General features: G+C 36.0%; 1 protein-coding gene across 2 annotated transcripts in view; it reads right to left on the bottom strand.

The window, feature by feature from the left end:
- Positions 1-2,664: 2,664 nt before the first annotated feature.
- The window catches only part of BLVRA (biliverdin reductase A), a 75,594-nt gene continuing 62,197 nt past the window's right edge, over positions 2,665-16,061 (bottom strand). For both annotated transcript variants that reach the window (XM_053714548.1, XM_053714549.1), the window contains 2 exons: positions 11,418-11,589; positions 2,665-4,566 (listed from right to left, as the gene is read on the bottom strand). In XM_053714548.1, coding sequence (XP_053570523.1) covers positions 4,311-4,566; positions 11,418-11,589 — 428 coding nt within the window. In that variant the 3' untranslated portion in view covers positions 2,665-4,310. The remainder of the gene's footprint in view (positions 4,567-11,417; positions 11,590-16,061) is intronic.

Here is a 16,061-nt window from a genome sequence, read left to right as displayed (position 1 = left end):
ATAGCTATCTAACCAAAATAGTCTTACATGACTTAAATAATCAATCAGAGCAATGTATACCTTACTAACAGATAAATATATCAACCAATACAGCCTAATAAGTCTCATCTAGCCACAATACAATTTTAAAAACATTACCAGTAACTAAAATTTTACTTATGCTATAAAATACAAAAAACCTTTTTCCACAGTGATAAATACACAAATGCTAGTGTAATTATTATATAGGATACACTAATATATTTAATATAAATTTTAGACATAACAATACACATTTAAATCACAGCTTCGGCTAAGCTATTGCTATCAAGAAAGCTTAAGCAGTAGTACAATTTTTATACGTTACCAGCAGCAATTTAGCAATGATTGAGCTTACAACATCCAAAGTTATTTCCCAAACAAAGAAAAAAGGTTAGTGACTCCCTCCTGCAGTCCCCTTCCTTATAACACCTTTACCTCCAGCTCCACCCCTGTCCTTACTCCTGACCAATGCCTGCTCTCCTTATCTCTGCCTCAACCCCCACCTGGCACACCTAGATCACCCTTTGTTCTCTCCCAGCAGCCCCTCCCTTATGACGTTCCCCTCACATATGCTCCATGCACTAGTTTTCCTCGCTGCAAGAGTCTTAATGCTGCTCGGTAGTAGAGATCAGTGGATTAGCTTAAGGTCTTCTCAGTGATGGGTTTTGAAGAGGTTCAGTAAGTCAGCTTTCCTGACAGCACTGATGACCCGGCTCTTCCCGGGGGGGAGGTGGGTACCTAATAGTAGGCCGCCGCCTTAGGCCTTAATGTTCCGATCCGATGCCCCAGTATCAAACAACAGCTAAGAAAATAAAAAATTGGGTCACAATTAGCTGGACTGTGACACCGTTGTAAAATGTATACTTAATATAGCTGCTGAAAATGAATAATCGGCGGATTATCAAAGATTTCCCTGGAGCATTCAGAATGTGCGTCCTATCCAGTACGCTGCACGGACACGCCCCGGAGCTTTTTATTTTTATAGGGCTATCAGATTAGGTGTAATTGTTTTTATTTTTGATAATTTCGTTTATTATTTTTTGTAAGCTTAGTTTTTTTATGTTTTGCAATTTTAGATTTTTTCATTTTTCTTGTAGTGTTACAGATTTTTTTAAATTTGTCATTTAGATTTTTTAATTGGTAGTATTTTTTTATTTTATTAGAATAGTAAGGTTAGGTTAATTTATAGTTTAATGTTAGGTTTATTTTTATTTTACAGGTAAGTTTTTATTTATTTAAAGATAGTTATATTATAATTTTAAATTAAAGTTAGGGGGTGTTAGGTTTAGGGGTTAATAGTTTAATTTAGTGTTTTGTGATGTGGGGGACCAGCGGTTTAGGGGTTAATAGGTTTATTTAAGTGCGAAGATGTTGGAGGCTGTAGGTTTAGGGGGTTAATAGGTTTATTATAGTGTCGGCGATGTCGAGGAGCGGCGGAATAGGGGTTAATAACTTTATTATAGTGTCGGCGAAGTCGGGGAGCGGCGGATTAGGGGTGTCTAGACTAGGGGTTTATGTTAGGTTTAAACGTAACTTTTTTTTCTCCATAGACATCAATGGGGTTGCGTTACGGAGATTTTTCATTCCGCACTTCAGGAGGTTTTTTTCTAACACACTCTCCCCATTGATGTCTATGGGGGAAAGCGTGCATGAGCACGTCAAAGCAGCCCTTGGATTTTGTGCGGTATGGAGCTTAACACCACCAAATCGCACGCACAAGGAGGCTTTTCACAGTAATTCGTAATGGCAGCGATATGGAGAGTGAAATAACGCAACTTTTTTGGCGTTAGTTTCGCACCCTGTTTAGTGCAAAACTCGTAACCTAGGTGAAAGTTATTTATAATTGCATGCTCTATCTGAATCATGAAAGAAATATTTTGTATTTCCTACCCTTTAATCAACATTTCGGACAAAATGAGTTCAAATTCATGGTTCATTACACAAAACCCACTTTCAGAATATTAAATGTACTCGCTCACTCCAAGTGCCTAAAATGACCAAACTGTAAAAACATAAAATGTAAACATAAATCTATAGACTAAATGTTTGGTCCAATAGATTTTATTGTTCTGTATTTTATAGTCTCATCCATATATCCACACCTACACAGTTGTGATAAATTACCTACTGGCCCATTCCTTTCTTGTTTTGTCTATTCCTTCTTTTTCTCTCACTCATTTCTCTTCTATTATAAATAGTATTCTTTTTTGTTGAAGTATGTGACCAGACATTATCAGTATATTTAGTGTCTCCTCTTGCTATTTGTATGTAAACCTCTTTGAGGAAGAGATGGTACAATTTTGTCATGAGTTTATCCTCTTCTTGTTATTCTTTCTTGTGAAAAAAAATAAAAATATACAGTATATCTTAATTTTTTTTAAACATAAATAAGCAAGCAGTGGCACCTATAAAACTATGTTCCAGTAAAGCTCTTTTATAGTGGGTGACCTTCTGATCTCCAGGTCCTCTCTGACATTGCACCAGTAGATTAAAATCTAAAGCAGTATCATTTAGACATTTCAATAAATATCCAGCTGCAACGCAGACGCACAAACAGTACCACATTTAACTGCTGCCACACAATACCATCATCAGAAAAGTCAGTGTTATCCAGCAATCACGCCAATACCATCATGCCATATGTTTATTGTAGTTAACATTTTTATTATTGTTTCAATTTGTTACACTTATGAAGGAGACCTTGGGTTTGTTAGTGGCAAATAAAAACAAATCAGGGTGTGAAACATTATAGTGAATTAATACAAGACTTAATACAGACAATTGTAAATTTTAGAATATAATAACTTTTTTTTACCATTTTCTTCTGATTGTGTTTTGCTTTTTCAACACACTTGTTCAAAATCTAAGAGCGAGAAGAATTTCAGGCATCTGTTAAGATCATATATATATAAGGATATAAAAGATAGAGAGTGTGATTTATATATCAGGTCTCAAAATACCCACGCACCACGGTGTTCATGGCATCATGAAATAACTGGTCCTCCTGGAGAATGGATTATTGAGCCCTTATGAAACCACCATAATGCCTTATGCCTTTAACCCAATTTAAATGTAATCAGGGCAGGTGGCAGCTTATCTCATCTAAGCCCAATGGGTACTACGATTTCCAGCATAATGTGCAGCTAGAAAAAAAGTATGCAGTTCAGGAAGAAGTGCAGTTTTGAGAGGCCTATAACCCCTGTAGTAAAGGCAAAGTATTGTAAAGAAGCGTCCATTAAAAAAAAAAAAAGGAGTAGGCACTTTTCAAACCAGCTAATGCAAAGAACATATAGGGCACATATTGTCATGTTTTATTATTTTTAAATACTAATTCCCTATCACTGCAGCCTCTCTATCAGCAACATACACACAGGCATCAAAGTAACAAGTATTGTACCAAAAGCCATATAATCCCGATACAGCACTCTGGCTGCCATTAAATTACTGCCTAAAACACACATGGCACAAGTACAGTACCTAATCTAGCTGCATAAAAGTAAGGCATCACTACAGTTTATATTCTACGGCACTTAAGTACTTAAGTTTATGTCTTCTAATGGTACAGAATAAACTGTATACGTTATTGTTGGTACTGGAGAGGATTTTCTTACTGGAGAGAAAGTTGTCAGTTTTCATGACGAGCTACATCTACAAATTATAGCTGTTGCTTTTGTTTTGTTTGTTTGTTGGGAGGATTAAAACTACTAGGAAATGTTAGTAATCATAACATGTAGATTTACCTTACAAGGCAATTAGGAATTTATTAATTGTTTAAATATATATATATATATATATCCCATACATATATACATACAAACACACATAAAACGAATCTCACCAAAGCTACTATTTTGTAATGAGCTGTTTTTTCTAACATCCTTTTGCAATTTAATTACATTTACATCAATGTTAATAGAATATGATGTATAGATAAAAAAAAAAAAAAAATTTCCTTTGGAGTGCACATTGTATATAACAGTGTAACAAAACATAAGTTTTTGAGGCTAGGTAGTTGGAGACAACACGTACAAAGATTGAACTTTTTTTTACAGATCTATGACATCGCTGACTTATTCTTGTGAGTTCCAGTTGTGACATTTAATAAAAGAGTTTCTATTATTTTTGCTATGACAATGCACTTTCATTTAAATGACAAAGTATCACATACTGATAAGCTAGAACATATGTTAAATACATATAAATATAGCTGCAACGTTTCAGGCAATGGAGAAAAATCTACGAGTATAACCTCAGTTACATGCTTCAACTTTTGAGGTGTAAATAAGGTTTCACTTTTTGCACTGTTGTCGGATCGCCTCTGCTAAGTCAAGACAACGGAGGATGCGTTTCTTTTCTGCTGCCAGCTCTTCTCTGGGTACCTGCCCCAGGAGCTTCCTTGCAAACAAGATCTGATCTTGCATAAATGGCCCAATAGATGCCCTGGGTGGTGCAGGTAAAGTTTCCAGTATCCCTGTAGTGAAGGTGAAGTGAACCTTTTTGCCACGTTTCATTCCTGGTGCTCTCTCTTCAATCCAAGTCAATGGCCTGGGGAATGGAGAATGACAGAAATTATATACAAGGAAAATGATAACAGATACATATCAATTGTGAAAAGTAAAATAATGCATTTTGAAGGCTACAGTATAAGATAATGAACAAAAAATAGATTTAAAAATAAATGTCTGGAATATCTTTGATAATTTATACATAAAAGGCATGAATTATTAAAGTCTGAGAAACTCCTGGTTGAAATGTATAAAAACCTAGCGAATTTCCGAGAGGGGTGGAGTTTGGCCGTGCCAGAACATGCCCGCAAGATAGATCGGCTCCGTGCGTTCCGGCATTACACAGTACTCAGATGCATGGGAAACCACATAAAGGCTCAACTTTATAAGTGCACCGACTTGCGAAACTCTCCCTACTTCATCTGGTGACAAAAAGGTCACAGTAAGCAGCAATCAGGATGGGTTTGTTTGTGTGCTCTCTGGAGAAGCCGCCATCTAGCTTACATCTTGCAGGACTCAGAGAAAGAAGTAGCAACCTCCATCACAATCTATACAAAACACAAGTGGAATTTAGGGTGCTATCCCAGAACTACATTGTGTCATACCCATAGTTGAACCCCTAATGCAAAACATAATCTATATCTTTTAACGTACTGTTTAGTATACTTCATTATAATATAACTGTGTAAGAATGAGCTGGAATGCTGAATTCACTGTAAGGCATTTTTTACAATAATGGGTCAGTTATATGACAGCTGCATTCTTTTTCTCCTCTAACATAATGCTTTACTTAGAAGGGGTAAGTTCATAATATTTGCACTTTGACTCTCAATTCCTATATTATTTATTTCACATGGGATGTTTCTATCAAAGCTGCATTTTACTTACCAATCGGCACATTACTCTATAAGAACCATATTAAGTTTATTAATTACCATAATGCCTCATTATGTTCCTAATGATGCCTTGCTGAGACCCATTTGCACAAAGCAAAGTGCTGGAAAGATTGCTTCCCACAAAACTGTTAATTTTTTAAACAAGCATTTCAATATTTAAACCTACTTGCACCACAAGATAGCACCAAGAATAAATGCTAAAACAGATAAGCAAAATAAATTGTCGTCCACTCTTACAACCTCGCTCAGTACCTTTTTCCAACCACAAGAGGCGGCTACAACCCCTCAGATTGCTGTTGATACAGATAATGCCAATACAATTGCACAAGAAAGTGATCTTATTTCATTATCCTCCGATTATGCTTCACAATTAAAAACAGATATTGCTAATCTCCCCACTAAAGCGGATTTTCTTTCTCTCAAAGACCTTATTAAGCCTGAATTAGCTGCTATGAAAAAAATAAATCTCAGAAATTGTCTACAGAGTTCTAGATTTTGAAGAAATGCAGGAAACCTGCAAATGAGATGTTGGACAGGGTCTCACGTACCACATCTACACATGTTCAGCAAATTAAAGAACTCCAAATGAAAACTGAAGATCTTGAAAATAGGGGAAAGAGGAACAACTTACGTATAAGAGGTATACCAGAAAATATACTGTACAATCAAAGGAACTACAACCATATGTACAGGACTTATTCAAACAATTACAAGATGACATCAGCTCCACCCCAAGTACTGGAAAGAATACACCGAGCATTCCGGCCTCCACCAACGGCTAATGAACCTCCAAGAGATGTTCTACTTCGATTTTTAAATTACAAAGATAAAGAATTAATATGGCGAAAGGCCAGACAGACAATCACAATAAATTTCTTATTTTGATCATAAATTACAAATTTACTTAGATCTCAGCCCGGCTACTATACTTTGAAGGAAAGCAGCTAAACCTCTTGCTAAACAACTGCAAGAAAAGAATATAAAATACAGATGGCAATATCCGTTTAGCCTCAATGTCACAAGAGATGGTATAACCTATGCTTATAGAGGGCCCCAAGATCTAGAGAACGTTACTAAAAATTTGGGATGTTCATGTTCAGCAGCAAACTCTGATGGAACTTCAACGTCCATTAATTCCCACCCTACCAATCTCAACATACAAGATACATTTGAGCATAGACCTAAATGGTCTCAAGTAACCTCAAAACACAACAAGAAAAGAAAGCAGATTTCAACTCCGCCATCTCGGCCTGATCCTTCTTCGGACACATAAATCCAATATCCAATCTTTAATGAGATAGTTGATATAGTTTGAACAAATTTAATATCCAGTTAATTGAAGATTTACTTTACGTACTTTGAAATTATGTTTTATAGCGATCATACTGTGTTTCATATGTTTAATTAGGTTTGTTAAAATACAGAATTATGCAACTTTGGTGCACTGTTAATTTTCTTTTATCCTTATTTAAAGAGACACTCAAGTAAAAATTAAACTTCATGATTCAGATAGAGCATGCAATTTCAAACAACTTTCCAATTTACTTCCATTAACAAAATGTGTACAGTCTTTTTATATTTACACTTTTTGAGTCACCAGATCCTACTGAGCATGTGCAAGAATTGACAGAATATATATATATATATATGCATTTGTGATTGGCTGATACATGATACAGGGGGAGTGGAAAAAAACATAAATTTGCAATTTATTTTAAAAAAATCTAAGTGCTATTGCAGTGTTTAGACTAAGTGCTATTGCAGTGTCTTCTTATCATGCATTTGTTGATTATGCAAATCTACTGTGTTGACTGGTCCTTTAAGGTTTCTGTGCTATAACGAATATAAAGGTAATTTAAAACTGTGATAATGTCATAATGTGACCCCCCCCCTATAATTTATGGTAATGACTACCTGTGATATCATTCTTCTATGTTTTTGTCTATATAAGTTTTGTTACAATTTGTTTAATACTCCAACCTTACAAAATTACTAAAAAATACTCCACAATTAAATATACACCAAAGACATGTCCTTATACAGAACTTATACTCTTGTATTATCTAATATATACATTTATCATTGAGATAACTTGCATTAATCATATTTTACTTTTGAAATGACTTTAAAAGATAATACACACCTTTCCTTTTGAACTATCAATGCTAAAAGCATTGAAAGATTTAAAATCCAAATCAGCTGATGTAATTTTTATGCAAGAGTTTCCTTGCTTCTAACTCTAAAAAAAAAAACTAACAGAGTAGGAATTTTAATTTTAAAAAAAATTCCCTTTGTTCCTCATAACATTATTAAACATAAAGAAGGGAGGTTTCTTATAATTACGGCCTCCTCTATAATAAATTCGCAACATTAGCGAATGTATATACTCCGAATGAAAAAAAAAAAACAGGATATATTCTTTCGCATTTTTTTTAAGCATTTTATTGCAAAATCAAAAAGGTATAGCGATAGTAGCCGGAGATTTTTTTTTTAATCAAAGATTTTTATTGAGGCAATACAAGAAAAAGAAAGAACATGAACATAATATACATTTTGCATCACTTTGGTAATTTTTGCATACAGGACATTGTTTATCCATTAGATACTGAAACCTTTACATATGAGAGAATAAAGAGATCATAATTCAAGTATTATATATGTATCTCACAAATCGAACACAAAAAAATATAGAAAACATTGTATGCATATAAGAAATCAAATACATAAAATCAAGCATTACCTCTTTTTTCCTTTTGTCTCCTATGTAGATACATAATAAAATGATAGATTTTAAACATCCCGAGAAAATTATACTTCCTATAGAGTGATATATTAATTATAAAATAGGTGTATTTATTATTTGAGGATTGACAAATTATAGGGAGTCATAACAAGTTGCTCCTACTGGATACACGTGAACGGGGGGCAAAGTGCCTCATTTTCTTGATAGACAGAAGACTAAGAGCAACTTATGACAAAGCGATATCTGTGGTGAATACCTAAAATAAGAGTGGACAATAGCTAAAGGTGAGGGCGGGGGACGGAGCTATAGATTCTATTGGAGTTTACAAACTTTCCAGGCTGTCATCATTATAGCTGAACCCTATACATATGCTTAAGTAGAAACCTGCCCGGAGACCCTGGGCTTTTATGTATAATATGGATCAGATTACATTCTGGGGCAATTATTCTCACAGCAGAGTATCAGGATGTATGTAATATGAGACATAAGATAAATAATATGATACATAGTATGGGACGAGATATAGAGGGCTTCTAGAGGAGCTCCTCTCCTGGGGAGATGCCATCTACCGGCGACAAGGGAAAAGGGAGTAGGGGTATGACCCGCAGGCAACAAGAACCGGCGTGAAAGGGAGGAGAGGAGTCCCTTCTGTATTTTTTATGTATAATGCCAATTCCACTGGCCCGGCCGCAACCAGCAGAACAAGCTTAGATTAGCATACAGAACCCTTCTAATAAACATACATTATCCATATACACTGCAGCATCCTGGCATACAATTAGCGTGCCTATAGTGAACTTTCTAACTTAGAATGATTTGAAAGTATATACCAGAGTTGCATCTATACAGCTAGGGAGTCCTTAGGAAAGATCTAGATATAGGTTATATGAGCAAGGGTCTACAACACCGGCATTTTCATAGAAATAAGAATCAATCCATAAAAAACAAACTTAATATAAGACTAACTCAGTCTTTAATACCCCTGCACAAGTATTTATACGTAGACATGAAACATAGGTCTAAGCAGCATATCTGGGTTATCAGGTATGTTGATCTCTAAACAGATTGTAGCACTATCATGGAATATTATAGCACCTCTGGCAGGCTAAAGAGGTGGGAAATAGGAATAATATTACCATGAATTGGGGCATTGTTATAGTACATGTAGCTATATACACTGCCAAAGGTGCATATCACAGCAAAGATGACCCACCACTCCCCTAGTATTACCATATCTCTAGTTGAGGCGCTTGTGCCAATAGTGGGTTAGGTTAATGAGGATAAAATAACTATATGCATAGGACTTATATGGGGGATTTAATATTTAGGAAATATGAGAGAAAAAGAAACATAAAAAAACAAACAAAATACATATTGTGCCCGGAGCTAGAGTGGGGGTACTAAATTATATCAAAGGGAGGGGGAAACATTCCTAAAGATGGTTTCCATCATTTAGTATTAGGATTTAACCTGATTAATTACTCACTAGAGATAGATAAATCCCTAATATATTTGTTAAATTAAGCGGATAATACGAAAATCATCAGACTATCCAACCCCTGCAGTACGGCTCTCAGGAGGCTTAAGCTAACATAGGTAACATATTTATGTATAGTAAGGGATATACAACTGGGAAGAGCATGTATCATATCATATGGAGCAATATCAGCATAGGGAGTTCACAGCTTAATAAGGGTCTAGGCATGCAATAAATAAAGAGTTTGATGGAGGAAGGTAATGAGGACACACATCAGGCTGTTAACCGTCATCAATAAGTTCCAATGTCCTCAATAATGTGGTCGTATCAAACTGTGCAAAACTGTCCTCAGGAGATGAGTTACTACATAGTGTTGCTCTAGTGATTACCCAGTCCCAACTCTGCCAACATAAATATTGACATTTACCACCCAGGGCTTGCGGTGTGTACACTATCTGAACCTTTCAGGGTGTATTGGAAAAAGAAAAAACAAACAACTCTATTAATGACTGTAGGTATGCACTGTTAGCATATATGTCACCACGCTTGCCCGTGAGGGATCAGTATGAGTCATAGAAATTAAGATGAATGTGTGTCTGCTCAATTCCAAGTCGTTCTGATCTCCGTTACAGTCACAAACCACTGATCTAGCCAATACCTTGTCGGGACCAGACCCTGAACTGCGCGGCGCCCCAGAGGCTCCAAGCCCTCAGTAACAGCCGTAATGTGCAGCCTGTAAGAGACAAAACCTTGCTGCTTCTGTGACACCTGGCTGGAAAGTCATAAACAGCTGACCATCCGGGAGGCATAAAACCCCCAGCAGCTTCACACACCCGCTTATGCGGGAGCACACTTATGGAATCTACCAGGTAGGTGCGCAGGTTCAGATTGCCGACTGACTGAGGATCCGACTCTATGATTCCCGGGCCCGGCACTTTCATGAGGTATTCCAATTGCTCCCTTTTCAGTTTGTTAAACTTCTTGCATGCTTTTGCTGGGGCCGTATCTGATCTCAATGGGGCCGGTAGCTTCAGCATATATAGGGGCAGTATTTTAGTAGCCTCATTGGTTCTCGAATCAACACCGCCATCTTGTCTGTCACATGCAGCGGATAACTGATCAGTGAGTTGTGTGAGTAGTAGGCTCATCTCTGAAAAATATTCTTTCAGGCTCCTAGAGACACAATCCTCTAACTTGTATAGCGCAGCGTCCAGTTCCATTGCAGCAGAAATTGAAGAAAAGCGTAGCCGGAGATTTTAATCTAACTCTGGATCCTACTGTAGATAATTCTAATGGCAGATCATCTGTACCTCATTCTATCATTCAAAAAGTAAAAACAGGATTTAAAGATATCCCTAGTCCATGATGCTTGGAGAATTACACAGAGATTACACATTTTATTCCCCTCCTCATAAAAAATACTCAAGGACAGTCTCAGATCCTATAATTTTATGAGAAGCACATAAAGGGGTGCTTAGAGGGGAAATTATGAAAATTAAAGCTTATGTCTTAAGACAAAAACAACAAGCTATGCAATCGATCTTAAATAGAACAGCAGACAGACTCATTGCATAAACAAAACCCTCTAAATGATAAATTACACCAGGAACTAGAAACTCAGAGACAGACATTGGCTAATATTTTGGAGAAAGAACATAAACGGGAAGCACTATATTTAAATCAAAAATATTATGATGGCAATAATAAATGTAATTAAAATTGTACATGCCTCTATGTTAAAACCTGTTAACGAATCAATGTTCAAAAATATATACCTGTTCTCTCTAGTGAGGAAATTTGCTGTTAATTTAGAATAATTTGTATCCTTTTGCTCTTCCCTGGTTGCTGAGGTGAGAGTCAGATCCCCAAAGAGGTCTACTAGCCAGGTTAAGCGGGCAATACCACTAAATGATGGAAATCCAAAATGCTCTTCATCTAAAGGTCCACCTACATGATAAATTAGGTTAAAGAGGCATTAAAGTCTTTCTATTGTAAAGTACAGTATATATTCAAATGAATGCATTTAATTGCAAAATATATGCAGAATAAACATGTTATAAACATTAAGAACTGTCATTTTTAGTTTACCTAAACTGTAGCATACTTAGGAATTTAGCATACACATCGACCTCTCTGGTGGAGGAGTAGGTAAAGTCCAATTTTCAGAGGTAAATAACAGGAAAAAAGTGGGTAAAATAAACATTTTGGGAGTTATTTGTTTTTCAAGTTGTATGACACTCTGACAGCTGACCTTTGACAAATAAATGTATACAACTTATTGATATTAACTTTAAAAAAGGACTTTTACAAATGCAATTGACGATAACACATACAATCATACAAAATTACTGCCTGCATATTTAGTTTCATGAGAAAAAAAAGAGACAGAGAAAAAAAAATTAAATACATTTTTTATATACCTAATAAATGTAGGTGGGATATAAAATCCTACCAGGAGAAGGCCAATTTTCCCATACCCCAAGAGCCTATAAAACCCCTCCCACCTCACTCATACCTCAGTTTAACATATAGCCAAGTGGTGAGGTGTAGGAAGGAGTAAAAGCCAAAATTAAGGGCAAGGAAAAAATAAATGCTTTAACAAAAAACAACCCCAAAATAGGTGCGGGCTGGTGGACTCTTGCCACAATGAAAGAAATTAATTTATCCTGTAAGATATAAATTATATTTTCTTTCATATAGATGGCAAGAGTCCATGACCTGTTACATATGGGACCTAAAACCCAAGCTGTGGAAGTCCACGAGTAACAAAGGGAGCGATTAAATCCATAATCCAAATAGGTATTTTATGACAAATTTAAAATATAGCCACAATTATCAAATGGAGATAACTGCCTGAAGAACTTTTCTACCAAAGGCTGCTTCTGACGAAGCAAAAGCATCAAAATGGTAAAAAAAATTAAAGGTATGCAGAGAAGACCAAGTGGCCGCTTTGCAAATTTAATCAACTGAAGCATCATTCATGAAAGTCCAAGATATGGAACAGATCTAGTAGAATGAGCTGTAATTCTCTGTGGTGGAGGCTGATCCGCCTCCAAATAAGCATTGTGAATCCAAAATTTCAACCAGAATAAAGAACCAACAGACAAGAAGTCTGTCTGAAATCCTTAGTAGCATCAACATAATATTTCAATGCTCTAACAAAATCCAAGAAATGTAAAGATCTTCCAGAAGCATTTTTTTAATCAGGACACAAAGAGGAAACAACAATTTCCCTACTAATTTTGTGTGAGGAAACAACTTTAGGTAAAAATGTAAATGGAGTCCGCAAAACAGGTTTATCTTGATAGAATATCAGATAGAGAGACTCATAAGAGAGAGCAGACAATTCAGAAACTCTTCTGTTCAAAAGAAACAATACTTTCCACAAAAGAAGTTTAATGTTCAATTTATGCATAGGTTTAAAAGGAGGAGCCTACAAAACTTTTAACACAAGACTCCACGAAGGAGAAATAGGCCTAATAACAGGTTTAATCCGGATTAAAGTCTGAACAAAACAATGAATGCAGAAAGAGCAGAAATGTGTCCTTTCTAAGAACTGGTAGATAAACCTTTATCTAAACTGTCCTGCAGAAACTGCAGAATCCTAGGAATTCGGAAATAATGCCAGGCAAATTCATGGTCGATACACCAAAAATAATACGTTTTCTAAACTGTGTGACAAATTTTCCTAGAAACAGGTTTACAAGCCAGAATCAGAGTGTTAATCACAGAGTCTGAGAATCCTCTATGACTCAGAACTAAGCATTCAATTTCCATGCCATTAAGTTTAGAAACTTTAGATCTGCATGGAAGAAGGGACCTTGAGATAGAAGGTCTGGCCTTAGAGGAAGAGGCCATAGTGGGCAACTGGACATCCGAATCAGATCAGCATACTAAATCCTGTGGGGCCATGCTGGGGCAATCAGTATTAAGAATGACTGTTCCAATTTTATCTTACAAATTACTCTTGGGAGAAGGATCAGAGGAGGAAATAAGATAAGCAGGCCGGAAGAACCAAGTGACTGTTAGAGCATCTACTATCTCCCCCTGAAAATCCCTGGACCTTGCAAGGTACCTAGGAACTTTGTTGATCAAGCGAGAGGCCATAAGATCTATTTTCTAGTAGGCCCCAGATTTTTTTTTTCAGAAATTGCTTTTATTATCATATGTAACATATAACATATTGTGCTTGCATATTTTGCACATCATAACAGAAAGATAAATTATACAATGCAAAAAAAAAAACTAAAACTAAAAATAATAAATGTAAACAGTAAAGTCTGTGGTCCATTCTTGTTTTCCTGAAAACTTTGTATGAATTATTATCAGATATAAAAGGACAGCAAATAGATATAAACTAAGAATAGTTGACTTGTACATTCAAAACTTCAACATCTCTCCTAAATCAGTAACTCTCCTGATATGGTCTGTGTTGGTATACTATTAGCTTGTCTTTGGCTATTTAGCTTGTACACCAGGATTGATATGGGGCCTGACAGTTGTGATGGTGTTGGCTTGCTCTCTGTGTTTTGCTTCTGTGTACATTATCCAAGGTTCCCATATTTCTATGAATGTGTCTTTATTTGCCATTAAATCCGCTACTGAACTAGACATTTTGTATAAATACTCTATTTTTTGTTGAATTATGAAGAACCCTGGTGGTTCATTTTTCCAGTATCTAGCAAGGCATAATCTCGTGGCTGTACATAATTGAGCAATTAATTTATTTTGTTTTGGTAGGAATCCTCTCATTGGGAGGTGTAGCAAAGCATGTTCCGGTAATAATGTTACTTCTCTGTCATATATGTCTTGCAATAATTTGTTTGTTTCTTGGTAGGCCCCAGATTTTTACATTCAGATAGAATACATCTTGGTGGAGAGACCACTCTCCTGAATGTAGGGACTGACAACTGAGATAGTCTGCCTTCCAGTTGTCTACACCTGGGATGCGAATCACAGTAATGAGGCAGGAATTGTTTTCTGCTCAAGAGAGGATTCAAGATACTTCTATCCCCCTTGTCGATTGACATAAGCTTCTGCCATAACATTGTCTGTTTGAAAACAGAGATAACGCTTCCTTTTTAATAGAGGCCAATGATTGGTAACCGCACCTCCCGGTATTTTTAAACCCCTTGTGCTGTCAGAGACCCCCAAACAGATCCCCAACCTGAAAGACTTGCATCTGTGGTGACCACAGACCAGGTAGGACAAGGTAGGACAAGCAACAGAGGCCTTCTAAATACATGTTTGTATTGGGATCTTAAAATATCACTTGGGATATATGAGTATAATCCTTGCACCATTGATGTAGCATACATAGTTCAAGAGGTCTCATGTGACAATGAGTCTATTTGGAAACATAAAAAGGTGACTTTTATCTGAGGAATCAATTTCTTTGGTAAATTGATACTCCAACCATGTCTTTGAAGGAACAGTTTTGTATGAAATTCTGCTAAATGAGAAGATTGAACTAGTAGAAAAGTAATCGTCCTGGTTAGGAAATGCTGCAATACTCTGAGCTCTGATTACAGATAAAAGTGCAGCTAGACCAAATGGAAGAGCAATAAACTGATAATGCTCTGGGTGAATTGGTATGTGAAGGTAAGCATCCTGTAAATCTATTGTTTTCTGTTCTCTATTCTAACGAAAGGAACAAAAACAACTTTTTGTCTTGAGGAAGAAAAGCTCATTTACCTCTAGTAATAGTAGAAATAATAGAATTTTATTCAGACCCAAACAATTTCTTTCTTTGAAAAGAAGGAGACAATCTAGCTTTGGACACCATATCAGTAAGTATAGCTAGAGATATGCATTTGATATTGATTTTTATAGTATGAAATACTGCATCGCAAATAAAATAGTTTGTATTTTGAAATAAATTCAACAGGTTAGACTATTCATCAGGGTCAGTGGATAACATCTGGGCAATACTGGTTAACCAGTAAGTAGAAGCAGGTGCTACGTAAGCAATAGATATAGGTGGTCCAAGTATATAACCAGTGTGTAGAAATGCCCTTCTTAGATAAGATTCAAGTTTTCTGTCTAAAGGGTCTTTGAAATAAGTACCGTCTTCTAGAGGAATAGTAGTACTTTTAGTTAGAGTGGAAATGGCCCCATCAACTTTGGGAACCGTTTCCCATAACTCTAATTTAGCAGCAGGTAAAGGATCTTTTTTTTTTTAAACCTTGTGGAAGGATTAATGGAAACACCAAGTTTAGACCATTCCTTAGCAATCATATCAGAGACAGCATCATGTATAGGAAAAATCTCAGGGAGATTGCCAACAGTTTTATATACTGAATTGATTACAGGGTTTATCATCAGAAGGTTTAGATTCCTCAACCCCTAAAGTGACTAAAACTTCCTTTAAAAGAGAACAAATATGTTCAATTTTAAATGAAAGGAAGAAATTATCAGGT

The sequence above is a fragment of the Bombina bombina genome, chromosome 5, assembly GCF_027579735.1.
Source record: "Bombina bombina isolate aBomBom1 chromosome 5, aBomBom1.pri, whole genome shotgun sequence".
Lineage (NCBI taxonomy): Eukaryota > Metazoa > Chordata > Amphibia > Anura > Bombinatoridae > Bombina > Bombina bombina.
Note: the sequence above shows the minus strand (reverse complement) of the source record. Positions and strands in the feature narration are given on the sequence as shown.